The sequence below is a fragment of the Mustela nivalis genome (genome assembly GCF_964662115.1).
Source record: "Mustela nivalis genome assembly, chromosome: 4".
Classification (NCBI taxonomy): domain Eukaryota; kingdom Metazoa; phylum Chordata; class Mammalia; order Carnivora; family Mustelidae; genus Mustela; species Mustela nivalis.
This window is the reverse complement of record NC_139023.1, coordinates 61,376,137-61,400,974: the sequence shown is the minus strand read 5'-3', so window position 1 is coordinate 61,400,974 and position 24,838 is coordinate 61,376,137. Positions and strand designations below refer to the sequence as shown.

Here is a 24,838-nt window from a genome sequence, read left to right as displayed (position 1 = left end):
TAAGCAGACTCCATGCTGAGTGTGGAGCACCACTCAGGACTCAATCCCACAACCCTGAGATCATGACCTGGGATCAGGACCTGAGTCAAAATGAAGAGTCAGACATCTCACCAACTGCACCACCCAGGGACCATGGTGATTGCTACACTTTTGAGATTCATCCCTGTTGTATACACCATTCTTTGTTAGTGCTGAGTAGTATTCCACTGAATGGATATACCACATTGTGTTTCTCCATTCACTAGTTGATGGACGTCTGGGCTGTTTCAGTTTGAGCTCTTATGACTAAAGCTGTTGTAAACATTGGGGTCCAAGTCTCTTTGTGTAGTTATATGATTTGCTTTCTCTTGAGTAAATACTGATGAGAAGAATGTGTGGATTGTACGGATAAAATTTTCTATAAGAAACTGCCAAACTGTTTTCCAAAGGGTTGTACCATTTCAGATTCCCACCAGCCATGTATAAAAGTTCCAGTGGCTCCACATTTTCATCAACACTGGGTATTATTAGCTATTTTGGTTTTAATCATCCTTAAGGTGAACAGTTGTATCTCACTGAGGGTTTTAGTTTTCTTTCTTTATTTATTTTTGAATTTTTTATTTTTTTTTTTTAAAGAATGAGCAGGAGGAAGAGCAGAGGGAGAGGGAGAAGCAGACTTCCCGCTGAGCAGGGAGCCAGACATGGGGCTCAATTCCAGGGCCCTGAGATCATGACCTGAGCCAAAGTCAGAGGCTTAACAGACTGAGCCACCCAGGTGCCCTGAGGGTTTTAGTTTTAATTTCCTTGCTGCCTTATGGTGTCGAGACAGCATCACCTGTTTAATGATGCTTCTGATATCTTCTTTTGTACCATGTCTGCCCAAGTCTTTTGTTCATTTTTCTAAGTGGGCTCCTGGTCCTGTTTCTGTTGTATTCTAAGAGTCCTTAATATCTCCAGGATTCAAGCTTGTGGTAAGCTGGGTACTTTGTGGATTATCCAGTCTGGCCTGCCTTTCCATTTCCTTCACAAGCTCTTCTATGTAGCCACAATTTTTAATTTTGATGAAATCCAATTAATCAATTTTTTAAAAAGGGTCCATTCTTTTTCTGTCCCATCTAAGAAATCTCTGCATACCCCAGGGTTGCAAAGACTTCCTCCTATGTTCCCTTATAGAAGTTTTATAATTTTATCTTCTATGGTTCAGTCCATGGTCCATTTTGAGTTAATTTGTATGTGGCATGAGGTAAGGGTTCTTTTGTTTTTTTCCATGTGAGTATGAAGTTTTTATGGTACTTATGGTAAGACTAAGTTTCCCCATTGAATTTCTTTGGCATCTTTTGTATTTCTGGATTCGATTCTGTTCTGTTGGTCTGCACAGCAGTCCTTATGCCAACACAATGCTATCTTGATTACTATTCAGTGAACATTCTATAGCACTTACTATGTACCAGGTATGGTTCTAGAAGCTGTACATATAATAACACTTTAACCTCATAACACCTCTATGAGTATGTAGCAGCTCAGAGAGTTTAACAGCCTGCCCAAGGTCACACAGTGGCAGGGCCAGCATTCAAGGCCAGATGCTCTTAACTCCCGCCCTATACTGCCGTTCCTCACTGGCACATAAAGACATTGCAAAAAGATAAATGCAGTCTCCCATGGCCTTCCTTCTTCATATGAGGCTCTGGCATAGGGACAGTGAGATGGAGAAGACAGGAGTCATTGCCCTTGGTGAATCTAATGGTTTGAATTGTCCTCTCCCCCAAAAAGATATGTTGAAGTCCTGACGACTGCTACCTTAGAATGTGACTTTATTTAGCAATAGGGTCTTCACAGAGGTACTCAAATTTAGTGAGGACATTAGGATGGGCCCTAATCCCATGGGACTGGTGCCCTTATAAAAAAAGGAAATTTGGATACAGACAGGCACACAGGGGGAATGCCATGTGAGGATGAAGGCAGGGGTCAGGGTGGTGGTCTCCAAGCTGAGGAACACCACAGATCACCAGCCAAGCACCAGATGCTCCAGGAGAGATCTGGAACAGATTCTCTCTCACAGCCTCAGGAGGAATCTGCCCTCTGATGCCTGGATCTCAGACTTCTGGCCTCCAGAATGGTGAGACAATAAATATCTGTTGTCTGCCCCCCTCTGTCTGGGGTACTTTGGTTTGCAGCTTTGGTAAACCAACATGGGGAGGTCATGTCCAATGCAGAGCAGAGCTTGGCATGTTGTTCAATGATGAAACACATGAAGAAAGATGGAAGGGATGGAGGGAAGGAAAATTGGATCTAAAATGTCATTTATTTCAGGAGTGACTCAAAGCTGACTTAATGTGCATTTATAGTATTTATAGACATTACTTTGTATGAATTTTATAGGCCAATCTCTGTCTCTATTGTAATTCTTTGCATACATCTCAGTATAAAGTGTGTGAAATAACTACTCCGTGCTTGGCAGAATTCCTGATATCTGGGGGACTGAAGAGCCCTCTAACAGTTTATTCCTCAACAAGATCCTAAGGGATGCCCTGTTCTTCCTGCCCCATTCCAGGGGGTCCTTTCCCTTTCTGTTCTTCCCATAAAGTCAGCCTCTACATGGCTTGATGTGCTCCTTCTGAGCACAGGGCTGGCTGTTGGGCTCCAGAAGGAGGAAAGGCTGCTGGTAGGGGCTTGGAAGCCCTCAGAACATGCCACCTGGCCGCTCCCAGGCAAGGGGTGAGGATCCCAGAACAGGCAGAGCACTCTGTCCTGGTTTCAGATGCACCTTTCCTGGGTCTTATTCAAACAGCTGTGTACTGGGTGCTTGTGATGGGTTGGCACTTAGCCTAGAGGCACAACATAAAGACCAGGGACTGAAGGGGTATAGGGTGACAACTACCACAGCCATTTCTTGAAACCTACTGTGCCTCTTCCACATACACACACACAACACTGGGGAACAATGTCTCCTAAACTGGGGCCTGAACCCAAGTATCCCAAATGGCTGTCCTCGATTATAACGATTTGGGGGTGGTGGGGTCTCTGAGGAGCCCTTGCCACACCAGCCATTCTTGAGGCTTCAGGCAGAAGTCTTCCATGCACAGTGTCTGGAGAGACAAATCTGACTTGTCTATGCCTTCCTGGATGAGACTAATTGAAAAGCAAAGGAGGAGTGCCTGGAACACCAGGCCTCCTTTGAAGTTTCTTGGCAGAAAGTGGCCAGATTCTTATGCTGCTCAAGGTTCATGTAGGGAGTCAATGTTGGAGTTTTGAAGGAAGACAGGCACCTGTGGTGGTCACGTACTTCATGGACTCCTTGCCTCCTTGCCCTTATCACACACTGCCCTGTATATTACTGTCCTAACCATGAAGGTTACACTTTCCTCCTGGCTTTGTGCTTATGCCTGATGTATTGATACCATCCCAATAACAGTGGAGACAAAGCTTGGCTTAAGGCCTTTCACCGCTAGAGCACCTCGTTCCCAGGCCTCTCCTTTCTCTTACTCAGGTGTCTGGAGTCAACTTTTCATTTGCTGTCTCAGGGTTTGTGGGCCACACCCAACAGAAAGGAACGGGAAGGGTTTCTTCACTGCGGACTCAGCGCTCTTGGCAGAGAAGAGAAAGCAAAGGCAGGCTGCGTGAGAAGGAATGTCAAGTTTCAGTATCGCTAGTACTTCTGTTTTAAGTCTGCAAGTGTTAATTTTTGCTTTCACAAATCTCTGTCTGGAAAAAAAAAATCTCTGAAAAACAGAGACCTTGGAAAGCTGTGGGTATATGCAAGTTAATGGAGTTTTAAGGTCTGTTCGGAAGATAGGGTCCCAGAAATAATTTTGTACTTGGAACAGGCTGTTTAAATTGAGAGCTAAAAATAATCCATTGAAACAAACTTTGTTCAGAAATTTCTATTTAACAGATGAATGTGTGAGGGGCGCCTGGGTTGCTCAGTTGGTAGGGCATGAGACACCTGATTTCAGGGTCGTGAGCTCAAGCCCATGTTAGGAACAGTGCCTACTTAAAAAAAAAAAAAGATAAATGTGTGAGATCTGTGATATCTGTTTGGGTCAAAGTCGTAAGAACTGAAAAACTACTTTTTAAATGATAATCTTTCAGGTGGCCCACAATTCTTAAGTATATTAAATTTAAATGGTCATGAGATATTTTAACTGAAGTGCATAATTAGATATGTATAGGGACCAAATGGAATAAAAGGAAAGCCTGGCACTAGACTAGGCTTTTCCAAGTTCTCAAGTCTTGGGAAAAGTTTTTCCCTTCAGTCAAAGCTCTAACTTCTATGGCTTCTAAGGGAAATACAATCTCCCTCCCTTCTCGAAAAAGGAAAAGGTAGTTGTTCTTAAGAGGTTTATGATCATTGGGGTGCCTGGGTGGTTCAGTCAGTTAAGCATCTGCCTTCGGCTCAGGTCATGATCTCAGGGTCCTGAGATGGAGCTCCACATCAGGCTCCCTGCTCAGCAGGGAGTCTGCTTCTTCCTCTCCTTCTGTCCCTCCCCTGCTTTCTCTCTCTCTCAAATGAATAAATAAAATCTTTTAAAAAAAGAGGTTTATGATCATAAATTTAAACACATCTCCAAAGCAAAGGAAACAAAACAAAATTGAACTCTTGGGACTTCATCAAGATCAAAAGCTTCTGCACAGCAAAGGAAACAGTCAACAAAAACAAAGAGGCAACCCATGGAATGGGAGAAGATGTTTGCAAATGACAGTACAGACAAAGGACTGATATCCAGTCTATAACGAGCTCAAACTCAACTCCCCAAAACAGATAATCATGTCAAAAAAAGGGCAGAAGACATGAACAGACACTTCTCCGATGAAGACATATAAATGACTAGCAGACACATGAAAAAATGTTCATCATCATTAGCAATCAGGGAAATTCAAATTAAAACCACGTTGAGATACCACCTTACACCAGTTAGAATTGCAAAGATCAACATGGCAGAAAACAACAAGTGTTGGAGAGGATATGGAGAAAGGGGAACCCTCTTAAACCATTGGTGGGGAATGCAAGTTGCAAAGTGCAGCCACTTTGGAAAACAGTGTGGAGATTCCTCAAAAAGTTAGAAAAAGAGCTACCCTATGACTTGGCAATTATACTACTGGGTATTTACCTCGAAGATACAGATGTAGTGAGAAGAAGGGGCATGTGCAACCCAATGTTCATAGCAACAATGGCCACAATTGCCAAACTGTAGAAAGAGCCGAGATGCCCTTTAACAGACGAATGGATAAAGAAGATATGGTCCATATATACAATAGAATATTATTCAGCCATCAGATAGGATGAATACCCAGCTTTTGCATCAACATGGATGGTACTGGAGGAGATTATGCTGAGTGAAATAAGTCAAGCAGAGAAAGTCAATTATCGTATGGTTTCACTTATTTGTGGAACATAAGGAATAACATGGAGGACATTAGGAGAAGGAAAGGGAAAGTGAATTGGGGGAAATCAGAGGGGGACATGAACCATGAGAGACTGTTGACTCCGAGAAACAAACTGAGGGTTCTGGAGGCGAGGGGAGTAGGGGGATGGGTGAACCTGGTGGTGGGTATTAAGGAGGGCACGTATTGCATGGAGCACTGGGTGTGGTGTATAAAGAATGAATCTTGGAACGCTGCATCAGAAACTAATGATGTATTTTATGGTCACTAACATAACACAAAATAAATTAAAAATAAAAAATAAACTGTTCTCAATTTGGGGCAAGTGGAAAAAGGCTCTTAAAGAAAAGGAGTTGAGGAAGAACCAGAGTGGCCAGCTGACTGAGAAATCAGTGCTCCACCATCAGGAGCAAGGAGCCAAGACAGCCTGGGGGCCAGGTGAGTTCGGGGGCGCAGCTGGTACTTGGAGCTAACATGAAGGAACAAAGTCTCCACCAGAACTCCCAAGAGCTGTGTCTTCCCTTCCCTTAGATGGGCAGAGCTGGTGGGACCAGCCCAGATGCCAGGAAGCCAAAGCCAAAGGAAGCCTAACAGAGAGATGGGTAGGGAATCAGAAGACATTTGGTGGGAAATACAGCATTGGGAGCATGTTCTGGGAGCCAGAGGGTGGGCTGCAGGGAATGAACTTGCTCGCAGCTATGTCCTTGGCCAAACTCAGAAATAGAACCACTGGATAAAAAGATATTATCACTTGGGAGTGGGTGGGAGCAGGGACTGCAGGGAAACGGGCTTCCAGGGCAGAACTGCCTATCTGCTTGGGGTGGTCCTCTCTGCTCCTCCAGTGAGGAAGAGCCCTCAGAACCAGGGGAGCCCCCGTGTCCACATGCATGCTGGCGGCTACTTGCCCCCATCCCCTGGGAGTTTGGGGGCAGAAGGAGAAATCTGGTTCCTCTTTTGCTTCACGTGGCCCTTCCCCTCTGCCAAGTGCCTGTAAGTTGCATTAGATAAACAGGGCTGACTCTAACATTTTAGTGGAGATGGGGCTTGTTTCCTCCCGTCGTTCTGCGGCTCACAGAAGTGCCCAGAACTGTGATTTATCAAGAGGAAATGTTCTCTGTAAAGGAAAATGAGCTGAACTTAGTCGTTTGGAAGCCAGGTTTAGAGCACCCTTGTTCTGATATTTCCCTGGGAAAGTGAGCCTCTTTACAAGTCGCCCTGCTCTGCCCTCTCCACCTCTGCTCACATCTGTCTTTGCAGAGGCCAGAGGGATCCTTCTAAAATGCACTGTGGTGCTCTGCTTTCTGCACCCCGGGGGCGCCCCTCCAGCACTTGATCTCCCTCAGTCTTACAGACCTGCTCCTGCTTGGGTGCCTCTCCGGGTCCCTGCTCTGCCCTGCTCTGTGTCTTGGAGGAGGGCCACATCCACAGATCAACGGCCCCCTTGCCTTCTGCATCCCCTGGTGTCAGCAGCCTGGGCACTGGTAAGAAATGAGGAGGGAAAGAAGAGAACAAGACCAGGGTGTTGGTTCCTGGCTCCCTTTCTCCAGGCACATTTTGGCTGGTTGTGTCTCTCTCCACTGAAGGTCACTGCTCCTGATTGGTGCCCTGCCCACCCTACAGACCTACGCACCCCTGAGTTAATCTGTCCTCCAACCTGGATATCTGGGTGACAGATCCCTTATCCTTTGAGCCTAATCACAATCTAATACAGCAACTGCCCCCATCTTCCCCTTCAACTGGCACCAGCGTTCCTCACTACATTCTTCCCTACCTAGACCACCACAGTTTGACCTACTCATGTTGCCATTCATTATCTGTCCCTGGCTAGGAGCTCACCTTCTCCACGGTGAGGGTCTTCGTCTCTTCCATCCATGCATGCACCCCACACAGCTAGACTTACACTTGGCACAGAGCAGGGACCCAACCAGCATTTGCTGAGCGTTGAAGGAATAAACAGTCTGGCCCCAGTGTAAGGCATTTTCAGCGTTTTCCATAGCATATGTTTGGTTCTCTTCTGGAATATTCATAACCAGTAAAGGCTGTATTTGTTTGTTAGGGCTGCCATAAAAAGGACCACAAATAGCTTAAATAACAGACATTTCTTCTCTCATAGTTCTGCAGGCTGGGAGTCCAGGATCAAGGTGCCAGCAGAGCCGTGCTCCTGCTGAAGGTGCAGAGAAGGATCTGTTCTAGGCTTTTCTCCTGAGTTCTGGTAGTTCCTTGGCTTTTTCAGCAGGCCTTCAAAATTTACATGGCGTTCTCTCTGTATGCATGTTTGTGTCCAAATTTCCTCCCCCCCTTTATTTTTTTTTAATGTGTAAAAAAGATTTTATTTATTTGAGAGAGAGTGAGAACAGGCAAGGGAAGTGGGAGAGGGAGAAGCAGACTCCCCAATGTGGGGCTTGATCCCAGGACCCTGGGATCATGACCTGAGCCAAAGGCAGACACTTAACTGACTGAACCACCCAGGTGCCCCCAAATTCTGCTTCCTTTAATAAGGATGACAATCATATTGGATTAGAGGTCCCCCCTATTTCAGATTGATCTTATCTTAGCAATAACTATGTTCTGAGGTACTGGGAGTTAGAACTTCAACATATAAATGTTGTTTATTATATAAGGATTAACAACTCAACCCATAATAATAATTAACATTTACCGAATACGTGCTTTATGCCAAGTGCTGTGAATTACTGTATAATTCTCATGATGAGACCTGTTGAGGTATAGACTTGTATTACTCCCACTTTCCCTTAGGGAACACAGGGGCTCAGGGCGGTTCAGTAACCAGCCCAAGGTCACCCAGCTAGTAAGCTGAGGGCCATGAGACCACAGAGCCCAAACACCCCACCATCCTGCTCTGTTGCCTGGACCTACTTTCTCATCCAGCAACACCAGACCCAGGGGCGAAGACCAGCATGCTCTTCTGTACATATGTTACACTTCAACAAAACATTGCTTAGACAAGAAAAAGGAAAAGTTAAATGGAAAGCAAGTCTGGCACAAGGTCATGTGAACAAAAGCAGGGTGACTATGGCGTAAGAACAGAACACACCAAGCACAGAAAAGCCAAGGGGAGATTTTCCCAAAGGTACATATGCTTATAGATTTCTTCTTCTGTTCTTCCTGCTTTTCTGAATTTTACACATATACCCTAATGAGCTCGTGATGATTCCCTACAACAAAAAATACTTTACTGACCCCCTCCCCCCAAACCCTATTGTTTCCCACGATTTCCATTCCAGACTGACTGTGCGTTTCTGTGGATTAACGTAAGCATGCATAGCCACACCGGGGGTAGGGGGGCAATAACTCAAAATGAGAATTTTTTGAAACTCCCAGATTGTGAAACAGTGAGATATTTTTCTCTAACAAAAAGACCGTGAATGAAAGGAGACGAACTTCAGTCCTCGACACTTGATCGACACCCATCTTTAGAAGCATCTTGTTAGAATGACCCATTATGAGCAAGGAGCAAAACAAAGCATTCTGTCACAAGCGACGTCAGAAATGCCACTGGAAGCCTCCGCCTGTCTGCACGGCCTCAGTCCTGCCAGAAGTCAGCATGAGAGTGGAAATAAATGAGCAACTCCGTGCAGGTCAGAGAACCTCCCTCTGATTCTACCCTCCTCTCTGTCCTTTGGAAAGGAGCCCTGTCATAGACAGTGCTCCTAAAATGGGAAGCACAGACCACACATCTACAAGGTAGAAGAGAACCAGACATCTACAAGGGGAAACTGAAGCTCAGAGAGGTTGAGAGCATTATCCAGCATCACACAGCCAAGAAATTTCAGAGCCAGGATTCAAATCTAATCTGGTTCTGATGGCCCCAAGCTGTGCAATTTCTGCAAAATTTTGAAGTCTCCCAACTCCCTCCCTGTGGTATGTTTACTGTGCATCTTAGAGACTGAGAAAGAAGGATGAGCTCTGTGTCTTCCTTTGGACACTTTTGCTTATTATTAAAGCCACCCCCTGTTATACCAGTCGGCTGGAATGTCCTCTCTCCTTTCTTCTGACTGCAAACTCCTACATCTTTAGGGAAGAAAGGTGACAGCTAATGTGGAAATGTTTTTAAAGTCATGGCAATGGACCTTAGGCTCACAGGGACACTGATTTGGGACCCCAGGGAGAAACAGTCCTTTTTATTGGGTGCTCATCTTATTGTATCATCTGTGACCAGGTGAGAGTTCAAAGAAGGGAACTCTTCATTAAAAGACAATAGGTAGGAGAGCAAAATATAGATAATATTCTCTAGATGGGTGAACACCCTAAAATTCAGACACTTTTGGAGTGACAAAGGACATGCTCCTTTAAAGACAAGCACATTTGTTGCCTGGGAAGCCCCACGACGCTGTTCGCCCACTATGGTGTTCTCAGGAATAGCTCTCAGTTCACTTACAGAGAAGATGGCGGCCAAAGTCTCGATTCCACCAGTGCTCAAGGTAATGTATGGGATCTTTTCTGGTGGGATCCCAGCTTTTCCAAAGATGCTATTGGTGTAGAACCAAATCTATAATGCCGGAAACAAAACAAAACAAAACAAACAAACAAACAAAAACAAAGGAGTGTCAGTAAAAGGCATCTATTTCCCCAATTGAATTCAGGTGCAAGGTGGTCTCTGTGATTTGCTGTTACACCCAGCATGGAGCTGAGTGGTGTAGCCAGCTATTTGTTTTCTTCCTTCTCCTACCTTTGCCCTTCTTCATTACTAACAGAGCTACAGCACTGGGAGCAACATGTGCTGATCTAATTGTGGCAATGAGATATGAACAGAAATCTTAAAAGGAGCTTTCCACTAAGGAGGTTTGATCCCATTTTTTTGTCCTTCCTCCTTTGTGCTGTCAGGATGGTGAACGCGATGGCTGGAGCTTCAGCAACTCTAATGGATAATGAGGCAACCTCAGGACAGCATGGCTGCCCCCATGGTAACTTTGTGAGAAACAAAAAAGGTTCCTGATCCACAAGACATTTTATGGTCATCCATTAGAAAACTGTCACAATAAATCTATAATGTGAACAATGTGAATGATGCCCTGAGGGTTGCATAACACACAACCTGCACAACTACACATAGAGCCCCTGCTTTGGGATGGAAGGAACCTGTTCAGATGCTAGAGCAAGAAGTTAGAAGGAGCCTGTGTCCTTGCTCACTGGAGTGATAGTTATAATTTATTAACCAGAACTGGGCACCTTTGAGATAGTTAATAATTAGTTCAGGACAATAGGCATAAATCTGGATTGCTCTCCCTTCCCAATTTCCCTCATGGGAAATTAGGTCAGTGTGGAGGTTGAGACCAAACCTAACCCTCATGACACTCATGGGGCATCGGGCGATCACTGACTGGAGGTTGGAGACCTGGCTCCTTCTTGAACAGGCTCTGTGACCTCAAGCAATTCACTCTGTCCTGCTGGGCTTCCTTCCCCTCCTCGGTCAAAGAGTACAGCCATGCCCCTCCGGTGGGGTGTCAGGAATTGGGTAAGAATTGACACTGTTCACTATTTACTTAAATAGTAAATTTCGGGTCCTTAGGCTGGACATGAGCCATTTGTGTCCTCCTACCCCAGCCATTTCCTTAAAGAGCACTTTGCTAAATGATAGAAAACCAAGCTGTCCTCTACATAACATCTGACAAGGAAACCCACCACCTACGAAGGCTTGGAAGCATTTATACCCTCATCGTTATTTAGCAGAAACATCAGAGCTTGTTGCTTATAACTTGTCAGGCCCGACGCTGGCTGGCCATGCTCTTTGCACTGCTCTCACTTCATTTTTGGAAACAGCTCTCATTTGTACAGATTTGTCTTGTTACCGGCATTTGTTTAGCAAAACATTTTCCATGCCTTGTGGGGAGAAGATATAATTTAGGACCTACAAATATCTACAGATGGCTTATCTCTTAGCGAGAGAAGTAATTCTTCCTAAAGTTATAGGCACACTTAGAGGCCAGTAAAACAACTACACGAATTTCTGTGAGCTTGCTGGCATTGATACCTATCTCAGCAAAATGCATTTTAATGCTCTTAAAACAAAGACCCTCTTGCTGGTGTCTGCCCCACATTTGTCTGAGCTGATAAATTAGAATTTTAGAGTCTGCCTTTGCTTCCACATTCACAGAAGTGGTTCCTGATAAATTCATTAATTCCTAAAGCTCTTAGGGCTGTGACAGAAGCTAAAATTGTTCCAGAAAGCCCCAGTCTTCACCGGATTTGTTTGTATAATCTCCTCTCCTTTGGGAGGTAACTGATCTTCAGAGCTGGATCAGAGTGGTTTAAAGGACTTTCTTAATCTTTACCCAGATTCACTGATTTTTAACAGCCACGGCTCCACGGACTCCTTTCATCTCCCAGGCTACTGTGCTGCTTCAGTCTGAAACCCAGAACTGTCAGCCTCTGACCCCATGGAGTAGGTGTTCTCCTGCAGGCGCTGTGTCCTGGCCTCCCCCGTGGCCTCCTCCTGCAACTTTCCCTGTAGCGACACTGCCTTGGGCCTCCCTGAGGGGCTTCAGTGTCAGCAAAGAGGGTCATGGTGCATAAATTACACGCTTTTGGGGGGGATGCTCATAAAAGCGGCTCTAGAGTCATTTCTTAGTAAATGCATTTATCCATCAATAGGCAGAAATCAGCCCTTCAGACCATCTCCCCCTTTCCAGGGCTTGCGAGAAAGTCCTGCTGGGCTGCTCCTTGGAGGGGGTGGGGGGAAGGCCTGCCCATCACACACACACACTGCTTGTCTCATTCTGCAGGCTCCAGAAGCCATTTGTCTCGTGCTGAATGATCTTATAGAGCAGGAGGGGGATGGCCTCTTGCCTCTACTCCTGCTAAGGTTTATGTGATCAGGCAGTTTGAGGGGGCAGTACACCACGGAAGCACAAGGAAAGGTGGGGTGTGTTCCTCAGCAAACCCTCTCGAGGGTTGCTTGCTGACAGTCTCCTCCTGCGGTGGGCGGGGGGCGGGGGAGGTACTGGGGTGCTGGGGGACTGGAAGGATCAGCAATTTGGAGGCCCAAACACATGCTTCCAAACCCGATGAGCCTCTGGTGATCTGTGGGTCTGTAGGCAAGGGACTACATGTCTTTGAAGAAGGTAAAAAAAAAAAATTGTCTTTCAGAGTGGTTGTAAACATTTTTCAAGTGACAAAGTAAAGCATCTTTAAAAGATTTTATTTATTTTAGAGAGAAAACTCGGGTGAGAGTGCAAGTGCAAGTTGGGAGAGGGACGGAGTGAAGAGGGACAAGCAGACTCTGCACTGAGCATGGAGCCTGACGTGGGGCCCGATCTTAAGACCTTGAAACCATGACATGAGCCGAAATTAAGAGTCGGGCGCTTAACCGACTGGGCCATTCAGGCACCCCAAGCGTCCTTTATAGAATTGGTAGATAACAAATGGTGGGTATCATTCTAGAAGATTTCCATCTCTCTATTGAGACACCATTGCTCTTTGGTAGAGGAAAATGTCAGTTCTGTGCATGCCCTGGGGAGGAAGGCCCTCTGGAGCTGCTTTTCAGCCTACTTCTTGACTGTCTGTCCCCAATGCCCCGAAGCCTCCCTCTTAACTCCTGACAATGTGTTAGAGACCGAGCATAACAGGTGTCATCATTTCCAACTCTCTCAACAGCTTGTGAAGGTGACGTTGCCTTAGGATCAGAGAGGCCCCGCGCAGCCGGTAAGGCCAGAGCAAGGTGCAAACCCAGGCTTGTGTGCTTCCCACCCCACAGTTCTTTCCACTGCTCGGGCTATGCTGGGGCTGTCCATGCAGCTGGCTGACAAGATTCCTCTTCCATCCACCATTCCTCCCCCTCCCCCCCGACTCCCATATATGCCCACAACCCTGACTGCAGTTGGTCCCCTACTGAGACATGTGTTTTCACCCATCTCTCTGGCCAAACTTCAGAAGCAAGAAACCCCCTGGTTTGTCCTTGCCCAGAACAGGCTGATTCTTACAGAATATGAATGTAAAATATGGCCTTAACACGTGCTCGCACACACAGAATTGCTCCGCCAGAGGTGTCCACGTCCTAATCCCATAAGCCTGTGAATGGATTACATGACCCAGCAAGAGGAGCTCTGAAGACATGGTTAAGTTCAGGGGTCTTGACATGGGGAAATCATCCCAAATTATCTAGGGGAGCTAGAGATGTAATCACGAGAGAGGTCAGAGAGAGAAGATGCAAAGATGGAAGTGGAGGTCAGAGGAAGAGAGTTGTAAACACAGAGATGGTCTCCACAAACCGACGGTGACACACAGGATCTATTCTGAAGTAGAGAAGACAGAGGAGATCTTGTCACTTATAAACACTAGGCCCCAGGGCTTCACCTACAGTATGGCTGGGACCCCCATTCCCTTCATCTCCTATTCTCTTTCAGCCCAAGGGACAGGAACCGCATAAGGAGTAAGGGATAAGGCTGGCAGGGGCTCTTGGAAGGAGGCACTAACAGGCTTCTTCGCGCCCCCTACTGGAATGACTGTGAACTGCCTCCTGCAGGCCACTTGTGTCCCCTCTGCTCTCTCTATGCAGGGTGGACCTGCCCAGTGACGCTGGGCTGGGGCTGCTTCCTCTTGTTGGGCCTGGGTAGGCACCTTAAATCTGGGAATTCAGAATTCACAGCAGCTTCTGGGGTTACACACTCCAATCCAGCTCCGCCTGGAGTAGAGTAGAGGGCACACTCGGATCCCAACCCATCTGATTCCTGTGCCAATCTCTCTAATCTGCTCTGAATTTCAAAGGGGAAAAGAGGGGCTTGTACATCATACCCTGCAAACCTATCACCTACATGCCCTAACTTTATCCTCACACGATCCAATGATAGGTGCCTTGCCCCCATTTAACCGATGAGGAAAGTAAATCTCAGCTAGTGAGGGCTACAGAGCAGCTGAGAGTGGCAGGACTGGGATGTCCATTCAGGTTCTCTCAACCCCTCTGGCCTCCACTGCCTTGAGGTGAGAGGCATCTGACTCCCCTCCTGAGGTGGAATGTGTTGGGGGTTCTGCCGGGGCCAGCAGATCTGGGAGCTGCAGGGAAGAGAACATCCCAGAAAGAGTAAGGATAGTCCCTGTTGCAAAGAGAGGAGGACTCCCTGCTGCAAGAAAGACTCTCTGCTCTCCTGGCAATGCCTGAGAGCCTGGGCCCCAGACTCCCTAAGCTAGTGTCGCCCCGGATCCCATGAGGCCCCCTTCGCCCTGACCACAGAGGGGCAGGAATGAGTGACCGCCTCCCCTGCCTCTCCTGGGGCCCACTTCACATCCTGATTGTGTACATGAGCACCCACTGGATGGCCCTTCGGGGGTGCCTTTCAGCGCTCAGCTGGGAGTGCCCCCCCCGGCCTTGCACTCTTCATGGAAATCCAGAAGGTACACAGTAAGGACTTGAAGAGTGTCCAGAACATATCATCTTTTTTTTTTTTTTTTTAAAGATTTTACTTGCTCCAGGCTCGATCCCTTACACTCAGATTATGACCTGAGCTGAAACCAAGAGTTGGACACTTAATGGCTGAGCCATCCAGGTGCTCCAGGATATGCTTGCTCTTAAAAGCTTTCCTAAGAGTGTTGGGTTACCTAGTCTCACTCCTCCTTTTACAGGTGAAAACATAACCTCTCCCCAGCCCAGCCGTCAGCCAGCTGATACCACCTCTGAGTCTCCTGTCCATTCATAGCTCAGTGACCGAGGGCAGAGGGGTTAAACAGCCCACCCAGGGTTCCAGGGCTGGGAGGTCAGGGGTGTGGGCAGAAACCCAGGCACCGTGGTCTCAGGGCAGGGCTCTTTTGACAAGATAATAGCTAAGGGTGTCAAGCACCACCTGTGTGGCCAGCCTGGTGTGGAGGACATTACAACCTTTCATCCATCTCCTTGCCATCGAATGAAAAAGGCACCACTTTACAGCTGGGGAAACTGAGGCACAGAGCAGTCATGGCAAATTGGCTCTTGGCCCACAAGCTCAATGCTTGCGGTTGAACACAGCTGAGTCCAGGACATGTGCTCTTGATCACAGTGTGAGGGCAGCCCCACAGAGGGACTCCAGGTAGCATGCTTTCCATCTGGGTATACGGCAAGTTCTTTTAGGGAGATGGTCTCAGTTACTAAGGCAACAGAACATTCAATTCTTGTAATTTGAATTAGGATGTTATTTGGGAAGAGACTTCAAAACAAAAGCTATTTACAATGCTTCTGAATTTGTGATTAGAAGTTTTGTGCAAACTGGGGTTTGAATTTCAGGGTTCCTGATGATGGTTGGGCAAGGGAGATGGACCTTCACGGGGCTCCCAGCCAGCTCCGGGGAAAGTGTCCTATCTCAGGCTTTCTGTCTCCCTCTTTCCACTCTCCCAGCCTTGCCTCCCTGCCATTTGGTTGTTTGTGGAGGGCGCAGGATGTCTGCAGCTCTGTTAGTCACAGCAATTACTGTAAGCATTACAACACGTGGGGGAAACATGCACACCTGTCCTCTCCCTCACAGATCAGGTGTAGCAGCAAACAGAGGTATTACATAACAGTTATACAGGTGACAGACCACAGGGACACACAGTTAACCAGGAACACTGGGATCCTTGGGCAGCCACTGAGTGGACAAGCCCAGGCAGCGGTAAACTGCCTCTGAGGATCCAGAAAGGGCATCACTGGGCTTATCCACAGGCTGCACTCTTGTCTTCTGTCCATTTCTACAAGCTCCTGTGTCTTGTTTTCCAACCAAGATGCAGAGTGGAAGGAGCAAAGTTTGGAAATGTGTGGCATCAAGAGAAGAATGCAGTGCTAGAAACAGTCTTGCTGGGAAGGACAGTAAGCTCAGCGGTTAGCATCTGTGAGCCATTCCATGTCATTTCGTATAATCCCCATGGCAGCTCCGAGTCCTGAGTACTGTCATCCCCATTTTCCATGATAGGAAACGGGCCCAGAGGAGCTCTGGGAAGGACTCTGGAGGAAGGAAGGGCAACCCAAGGACCCAAGGTGTAGGTAAGAGTACCACCATAACCCTTGGTATTTCAGAAGATCCAGGAAGTCTGAGGACAGCCCAAGGACTTGGTAGAAGCAGCCCCCTCCCTGCCCCTTGTTCTTCTCACCTCCCCTTTTTCCTTCCCCAAATGCTCTGGTGTCTCCTGTGCGCCATGAGTGGCTCTGGGTGCTGGAAACACAGGGACCATGAGAGGCAGCCTCCGAGGATGGTCATGGTGAGAGAAGTGGTAGTGGGGGTGTATGAGCTGTTGTGACCTCCCCAGGGAAGGACTCTGTAACCAGGAGGCTCCTCGCCCGTGAAGAGACAGAGCATTCGCACAAAAGTCTGGTTTTCATGCAAAGGACAAACCGCTCAGGAGGAAGGCAGTTGCAGAAAATAAGGAATTTTAAGTGACAGGTCTAATTTTAGAGGAGGGAATTTGAAAGCCATTGTGAGAAGGAGGGAAAAAACAATTCCACACTGAAAAAGAATTTAGAAACAACTAAAATGTTAAATCCAACTTCCTCTTGATTTCTAAGGTATGCGGAAACTATTTATTGACTTCTTAGCAAAAAATGCACTGGGCAATACGTAATGTTCGCTTAATATGGTGATTCTCACCTGAGGGCACTTTAACCCCCAAGGGGACACTGGGCAACGTTTGGAGACATTTTTGGTTGTCACAACTGGTGGGGTAGACTACTGTCACCTGGCGGACCGAGGCCAGGACTGCTGAGACATTCTGTAGTAAAAAGGACAGTCCCCCGGGACAAGGGATTTTTCAACCCCGAGTGTGCACAGTGCTGAGGCTGAGAATGGCTGGGTTAGTGCAGACACCTGGGCTTAGAGACAGGCTGGCCGAGCCTGGGCAGGTGCTCCAAGGCAGGGTACCGGGGCCGGGAAGTGTGAATTTGACAGCACAGGCACCCCTCCCCCTGTGACCCACGGCAAGCGCTTGGTCCTCTGGAAAACTCATTTCTTCTTGTAGAAAATGAAGATGGCACCATTTACCCTGCAGGACATTTGGGACTAGAATAAAGTGATAAATAGGGAGATGCCGAGCAGTATTTGCAACATTTTAAACTATAGACCATGTCCCCTCAAATAATTTCTGGGACAATTAAGGGAAGAAAGCAAGTTTTAAAGGGCATTTGAAGTTTTTCACTTGGTAGACAGCATTCCTTCTTGGCTCACACATTATCTGGACTGAGAAGCCAGTGGTGCAGGGGACAACTGGACTGAGGCCCAGGACAGCCGGACTCTGATGCTGAGGTGGCTGCTAACCAGTGTTTGTCTTTTTAAATGTAAAACAGTGAGCATAGGACTTGCTTACTGGCTGCCTAAGGATGACTTGGGGACACAGCCCAGTGACACATATGAAGATGCTCAAAGGTGGCCTTGGGGATGCTCCCTGCTCAGGGCTCAAGGGGTTAGACCTTGTGGCCAAATCGCTGGGGCTCAAATCCCCTTTCTACCACTTGTAGCTGTGTGATCTAGGGAAAAATCTCTCAACATCTCTGTGCCTAACTGTGTCTAAGTCACAGGACAGCCATGGGGAAAACTTCTGGCTCATGTTAAGGGCTGAGTGACTGTGAGCTTTATTATTATTCTTACAGGTGAGCAGACAGAGGCTGGGTAAGGGGAGTGACTGGCCTAGGCTTCCCCCTACAGGCTTGTGGTCACAGTGAGACAGAAATCCCAGCCTCTGAATATGGGTCTAGAACTTTTTGCTCCGTTCAAGTTAAGCATGCCAAGTGGGAAGTATTACTTCTGACTTAAAGATTAAAAATAATCCTAAACAGGGCACCTGGGTGGCTCAGTTAGTTAAACGACTGCCTTCGGCTCAGGTCATGATCCTGGAGTCCTAGGATCAAGTCCTGCATCGGGCTCCCAGCTCTGCAGGGAGTCTGCTTCTCCTGCCGAATCTCTCCTTCTCTTGTGCATTCTCTTTCATTCTCTCTCTCTCAAATAAAAAAATAAAATCTTAAAAAAATTTTTAAAATAAAAATAATCCTAAATAAGCAATAAATAGAAGGAGACTACCTCAACATAATAAAGGCCATACATGACAAGCCCAGAGCTAACATCATACTTAGCTAACATATCATATCATAATATCATCATACTCAGCAAACTGAGAGCTTTTCCTCTAAGATCAGAAATAAGACAAGGATGCCTACTCTCACCACTTCTATTCAACCCAGGACTGTAGATCTTAGCCAGTGTAATTAGACAAGAAAAAAAAAAAAGTCAAACAAAGCAGAAAGAAGTAAAATCATCACTGTTTGCAAATGGCATGATCTTAAATGTAGAAGACTCTGAAGATAGCACACACACACACACATACACGCACACAACACACACACACACACATACTAATTGTTGGAACTAATAAATTCGGTAAAGTTGCAGGAAACAGAAACAACATACAAAAATTGGCTGTGTTTTTATATACTAACAATGAACCATCTGAAAGGGAAATTAAGAAAATAATTGTATTTACAATAGCATCAAAAAATACTTGGGAATAAAGTTAACTAAGGAAATGAAAGGCTTTTGCACTGAAAACTGCAAAACACTAAGGAAAGAAATTAAATACACAAATAAATGGAAAAAATATTCCATTCATGGATCAGGAGCTTTAATGTTATTAAAATGGTCACAATACCCAAAATGATCTACAGATTCAATGCCATCCCTATTAAAATCCCAATGGCATATTTTCCAAAAATAGGGAAAAAATCCTAAAATTCATATGAAACCATATCTTTAAAAAGAACAAAACTGAAGGCATCACACTTCCTCTTTTCAAAATATATTAAAAAGCAACAGTAGTTAAAGCAGTGTGATACTGGTATAATGATATACATATAAACTAAGGAAACGGAACAGAGATACCAGAAATAGACCCAAATGTGGCCAACTGATTGCCAAAGGGTGCCAAGAATATTCAATGGGGAAAGGATAGTCCGGCTAATTGTGTTGAAAATTTTGGATTTTCATCTACAAAAGAATGGAATTGGATGTTAATCTTCACTCAAAATAGATTAAAGATTATAAACATAAGAACTGTAAAAATCCTAGAAGAAAATATAGGGGAAAAACTTTGTAACATTGGTCTTGGCAATTTTTTTTTGATATGACACCAAAAGCAAAAATTAACAACTGTGAGTACATCAGACTAAAAAGTTTCTGCACAGCAAAAAATAATTATCAACAGAGTGGAAAGGCAATCTACAGCATGGGAGAAAATATTGGCAAACCATGTATCCAATAAGGGATTAATAGCCAAAATATATAGGGTACTCCTACAACTCAACAGAAAAGCAAAACACAATAAAACAACCCTCCCCAAAGCCTCCAAAAAACTCCATTAAAAAATGGGCAAAGGACCTGAACAGATGTTTTTCTAGAAAAGACCTACAAATGGCCAACAGACACATGAAAAGACACTTGACATCACTCATCATCAGAGAAACATAAATCGAAACCATAGCAAGACATCACCTTACACATGTTAGGATATCTCTTACAAAAAAAAAAAAAAGTGTTGGTGAGGATGTGGAAGAATTAGAACACTGCACACTGTCAGTGGGGATGTAAACTGGTGCAGCCACTCTGGAAAATGACACCGAGGTTTCTTAAACAATTAGAACTGCAGTACGAGTCAGCATCTCACTTCTGGGTTTTTAACCGGATTGAAATCAGAATCTTGAAGAGGGATCTGCATGCCAGCATTCAATGCAGCACTATTCATGGAAGCCCAGGTGTAGAACTATTCTAAATGTTTGTTGATGGATGGATGGATGAAGAAGATGTGGCCTGTGTGTGTGCTATGGACTGTTACCCAGCCTTGGAAAGGAAGGCTAGCCTGCAGCCCATGACCCCAAGGATGAACCTGGTGGACACGACGCTTGGACCAACACCGGGTGCTTGCACTTTAGCGATGTATCTAAAGCAGCCAAACTCACAAACTCGAGCCGAGTGGCGGTTGCTAGGGGCTGAGGGAGGAAGGAATGGGGAGCTGCTAATCAGCGGTGCGAAGTTTCAGTGAAGCAAGACGCATGGCTTTGCAGAGGGGCTTTGCGACCCCGTGCCTACATTTCGCGGTCCAGCGTGGCACAGCTGAATGTGTTTTTTTTTTTTTTTAAGATTTTTATTTATTTATCTGACAGAGATCACAAGCAGGCAGAGAAGCAGGCAGAGAGAGAGGAGGAAAGCAGGCTCCCCGCCAAGCAGAGAGCCCGATGTGGGGCTGGATCCCAGGACCCTGAGACCATGACCTGAGCCGAAGGCAGAGGCTCAACCCACTGAGCCACCCAAGCGCCCCCAGCTGAACGTTTGTTAAGGAGGGAGAGCTCATGTTAAATGCACTCATGACAATAACAAAACAGATGAAAGGCAGTTACTATGAGGACGAGGACGGTGGGACACATGGGAGCTGAGCCCTCCCCACTGCCAGCCTTTGGAGCGCATGAGACGGTTTCTCCCCATCCTATGGTGATGCAGCAGGGTTGAGATGCACCCTGTGGGATTTATAGAGGAAGTTATGTCCCAGGAGAAGAGAGAATTCTGTTTAGAAATGTCATGGTTCTTGCTCCAAATGCCTCATTAAATACAGATTCCATATGTGGCTTTACTACTCTAAATGTTAGCTCTAAGAAACGGATCCCTCTCTCCCTTCTCAGAACAGGGTGGGTGGCTTTGAGCCTGGAGGTGCAAAGAGGAGGAAACAGCAGGATCTGTCCAAGACCATGCTGTTGGCCCAGGCCCTTCCTCCTTCTGCTGACTTTAACCAGACCAAGGAAAAAGGTACAAACAAGTAAGTTTCCAGATGATTTCATTTCATCCCAGTGTTTCCAAAAATAGAATCAAGAGTAGTTGAGGGGGCCTGGGTGGCTCAGTGGGTTAAAGCCTCTGCCTTTGGCTCAGGTCATGATCTCAGGGTCCTGGGATCGAGCCCCACATCGGGCTCTCTGCTCAGCGGGGAGCCTGCTTCCTCCTCTCTCTCCCTGCCTGCCTCTCTGCCTACTTGTAATTTCTGTCTGTCAAATAAATAATAAAATCTTAAAAAAAAAAAAAAAGAGTAGTTGAAATGTGGCAAAACACTATGGTTGGAACTTTCCATGCTGTTACTTTTCCTTCTCCGGACAGGGACACCTCCCCTTTCATGTCACCTCCCCTTACGTGCCCCAAACACCCTCTTGGCTGACTTTCAGGGGATGCCAGGGTCGTGAACACAGAGGAGTTGTTTTCTCTGAGGCTCTTTGGAAGGTCCCCTTTTTCCTCCTTCTGGGCCCAGCCCCACTTCTCCTGAGCTGTGTATGTACCTCTACACTGCCCTGCCAACTGGCTTGCACACCTTCATAAATGGGGATCTCACTACTCCTTGAGGCAGACCCACCATTTTTCCAAAGCAATGGTGATAACGATCCCGAGTCTGTCTCCCTGGGATTCCTGAGTTCTACCTTCAGGAGCTCCCCAGGAAAGAAGAGGCAGCAGAAGCTATCAGAGGGTCTGGCGAACCCCCACTGTCCAATATCCTTTCCCACATCAGCTCAGGCCCTGAAAAAGTTTTCCTTTCAAGCCTAAGGTCTTCTTAGGCCAAAGTTTCATGTTCAAATCAGTCCCACCAAGAGTACTTTTATTTAAATCATCTTTCACTTACCCATTTTATTAAGAAATCTGAGTTTTAGGGACCAGAAATAATAATGATAGGCAGCATTTACTAAGGGGTGACTGCGTAGCTGCTACATTGAATACTCTGCATGGCTTATTTCTGTATTACGTCAGCCCATGTTACAGATCAGGTAACTGAGGCTGGATCAGATTGTGTGACTGCCTGATGGCACAAAGCTGGTAGAGGTGGCAGAGCTGGGACCAGATCCTGGTATTGAGGTCCAAGCCCTGCCCCACCCCCACCCCCACCTCCCTCTAGTTCCTCCCTTTGTGCAGGGATGCTCACCGCGTTGAGACCGCAGAGCTGGTAGCAGGCCATGGTGACGACCACTGTGATGACCTGCCAGCGCACGGAGGGACTCCGGAGCAGCTCCAGCACAGACACCAGCTGGATGTTCCTCTGCACGCGGCTCTCTATCAGGACCTCCTCCATCTCTCGGGAGACATCTTCTTTGCCCAGGAAAGTCTGGAAGGCTGCAAAGAGGGACAATCACAGACTTTTAGCAGGGATTAGGATGCTTGCTGAGTCGGACACTGGGCTATCCGGGGACTGTCCCACCACCCAGACACACTTTGTTAGGGATAGAGCTGGCAGGGGGCTTTGAATCTGTGAAATTCCAAGACTTCGTTTGAAAATAGGGAAACAGAGCCCCAGAGATGGGCAGTGACTTGCCCAAGGTCACTGGTTCGCTAGGAGAAGAGCCAGGAGACAACAAGAGTCTCCTGACTGCCCCCAGAACAAAGAGGAGCATGCCCAGAGTTCAAGTCCCATTCTGACCACAGTGCATTTGTCCATCATTTGTAAGCATTCTGGCCTCACATGGCTTTGGTAGTAGTTGGATCATGTATGTACATTGACCCTAGCCCAGAGCTTTGCAGGTGGGAGGTGTTCTTTTGATAAATATTTACTGGGTGCCTCCTGTCTGTCTGGCCCCATGTCCTCATCCTTGTTAGAGGTATTCAGATGGTCAAACCAAGTGCCTTCCACTTGGCCAGGATGCTGGGAGTAGATCTTATCATTGGAAGAACTACTGAACTAAACGAGGCCGTTTCCATATGACTCTGAGAAACACAGGAACCGTGGGTGGATGTATTCTCAGAGAGCTATTTTTCCCAGGATTCAAACTCACCCTCATGACTTATGCCTTTTCCAGGCTGAAAACAGCAAATTTCCAGCCTCAGTGAACCTACCATTTGTTACCAAGCCCTTAATTGTGCAAACCTTCATGTATACAGATACAAAGGTGGGTGGACTGATTAGACCCCTGAGATCATAATAATCAGGTAATAGGAGACACTTTGAGAGCACAGATTTAAATATTCAGTGCTCTAGTATTTATCCTCCTACAGAGAAAGGTGGCTTTGGTGACGGCTCCTGTGGACAGTCCATCCCAGACACAGTGGGCATCATCCTTGAAAACACGCTCTGCACTGCAGGGCATGTGAAATTGCTCTTCTTAAGCAGCAGGAAAAAGAAAAAAAAGGCTGTTAAACTTGCTCCAGATTCTACAAAAAGCAGGCCTGTGAAGCTTCTGGGGTGTTATTTCCAGTAGTACACTGAAAACGGCTTTAGAATCTTTCTTTCTTTCTTTCTTTCTTTTAAGCGATGATTTAATACTTTTCTTAGGATTTTATTAAGGATAAATGGGAGAAGTAGCTGAATGAGTAACATTTCCACATCAGCACTACACCATAGTATGGCTAATGTTTTCCCAAATTTCAAAAACGCAACATTCATTTTATAAAGCCATCCTAAAGTTTTAGGGCAGGAAGATATTTCTTTCTCTTTCCTGAGATACATGCTTTCCATGTAAAATATAGAGAAATTTGGAGACTTTTTTTTCCCTCTCTCACCTTGGCTGCCAGGAAGCTCTCAACTAAATTTGACGTTCAGCATTTAACAGTTTCCTGGAACAAAAATCTCTCTTATTTCTTAAAAGCTGTGATCTCCTTCTTTTAAAGCATCAATTTAATTTCCTGCTGTATATGTGTTCATAAAAATTGTTTCCTTCTATGTGTTCCACATCCCTTACTTTTTAAAAAAGATATATTTATTTTAGAGAGACAGTGAGTGTGTGGGGGTGGGGAGAACAGAGGGAGAGAGAATCTCAAGCAGATTCCCCTCCAAGCACAGAGCCCGATGCAGGGCTCCATCCCAGGGCCCCGAGATCATGACCTGAACTGAAATCAAGAGTTGGACATTTAACTGACTGAGCCACCCACTGGGGTGGGCACACAATGGGCACACCCAGTGTGCACCCCCACCCCCAACATCCCTTTTTACAAGTTTCCTGTGACTGGGTGAGAAAGAGTATCTGGTGAGGGAGAGTCTCATGGCAGACACAGAGATGCACCACTCACTAATGGAGGAAGGGATACAGACACACACACACACACACACACACACACACACACACACACACACACACGTATATGTATACTTATTATATGATGGAATATTATTCAGCTATAACATGAAGGAAATCCTGGGGCACCTGGGTGGCTGAGTGGGATAAGCCTCTGCCTTTGGCTTGGGTCATGATCTCAGGGTCCTGGAATCGAGCCCTGCATAGGGCTCTCTGCTAAGCAGGGAGCCTGCTTCCCCACCGCTGCCTGTCTCTCTGCCTACTTGTGATCTCTGTCTGTCAGATAAATAAAATCTTAAAAAAAAAAAAAAGGAGGAAATTCTGTCACTGGCAACACCATGGATGGTCCCTGAGGGCATTATGCTAAGTGAGGTAAATCAACAAAGACAGATACTGGAATATGGACAGATACTGAATATGGAATCTAAAACAACAAAAACAAAAACAAAACAACAAAACCCCCAAAACCAAACTTAAAGATACAGAGATACAGGGAAGAGACTGGGGTTT

General features: G+C 46.2%; 1 protein-coding gene across 13 annotated transcripts in view; it reads right to left on the bottom strand.

Annotated features, from left to right (window-relative positions):
* Window positions 1-24,838, bottom strand: part of SLC2A9 (solute carrier family 2 member 9) — a 223,187-nt gene that overhangs the window by 50,083 nt on the left and 148,266 nt on the right. For 12 of the 13 annotated variants that reach the window (XM_082728528.1, XM_082728535.1, XM_082728532.1 and 9 more), the window contains 2 exons: window positions 22,249-22,436; window positions 9,761-9,871 (listed from right to left, as the gene is read on the bottom strand). In XM_082728528.1, coding sequence (XP_082584654.1) covers window positions 9,761-9,871; window positions 22,249-22,436 — 299 coding nt within the window. The remainder of the gene's footprint in view (window positions 1-9,760; window positions 9,872-22,248; window positions 22,437-24,838) is intronic. The other variant, XM_082728527.1, reaches the window with a different exon arrangement.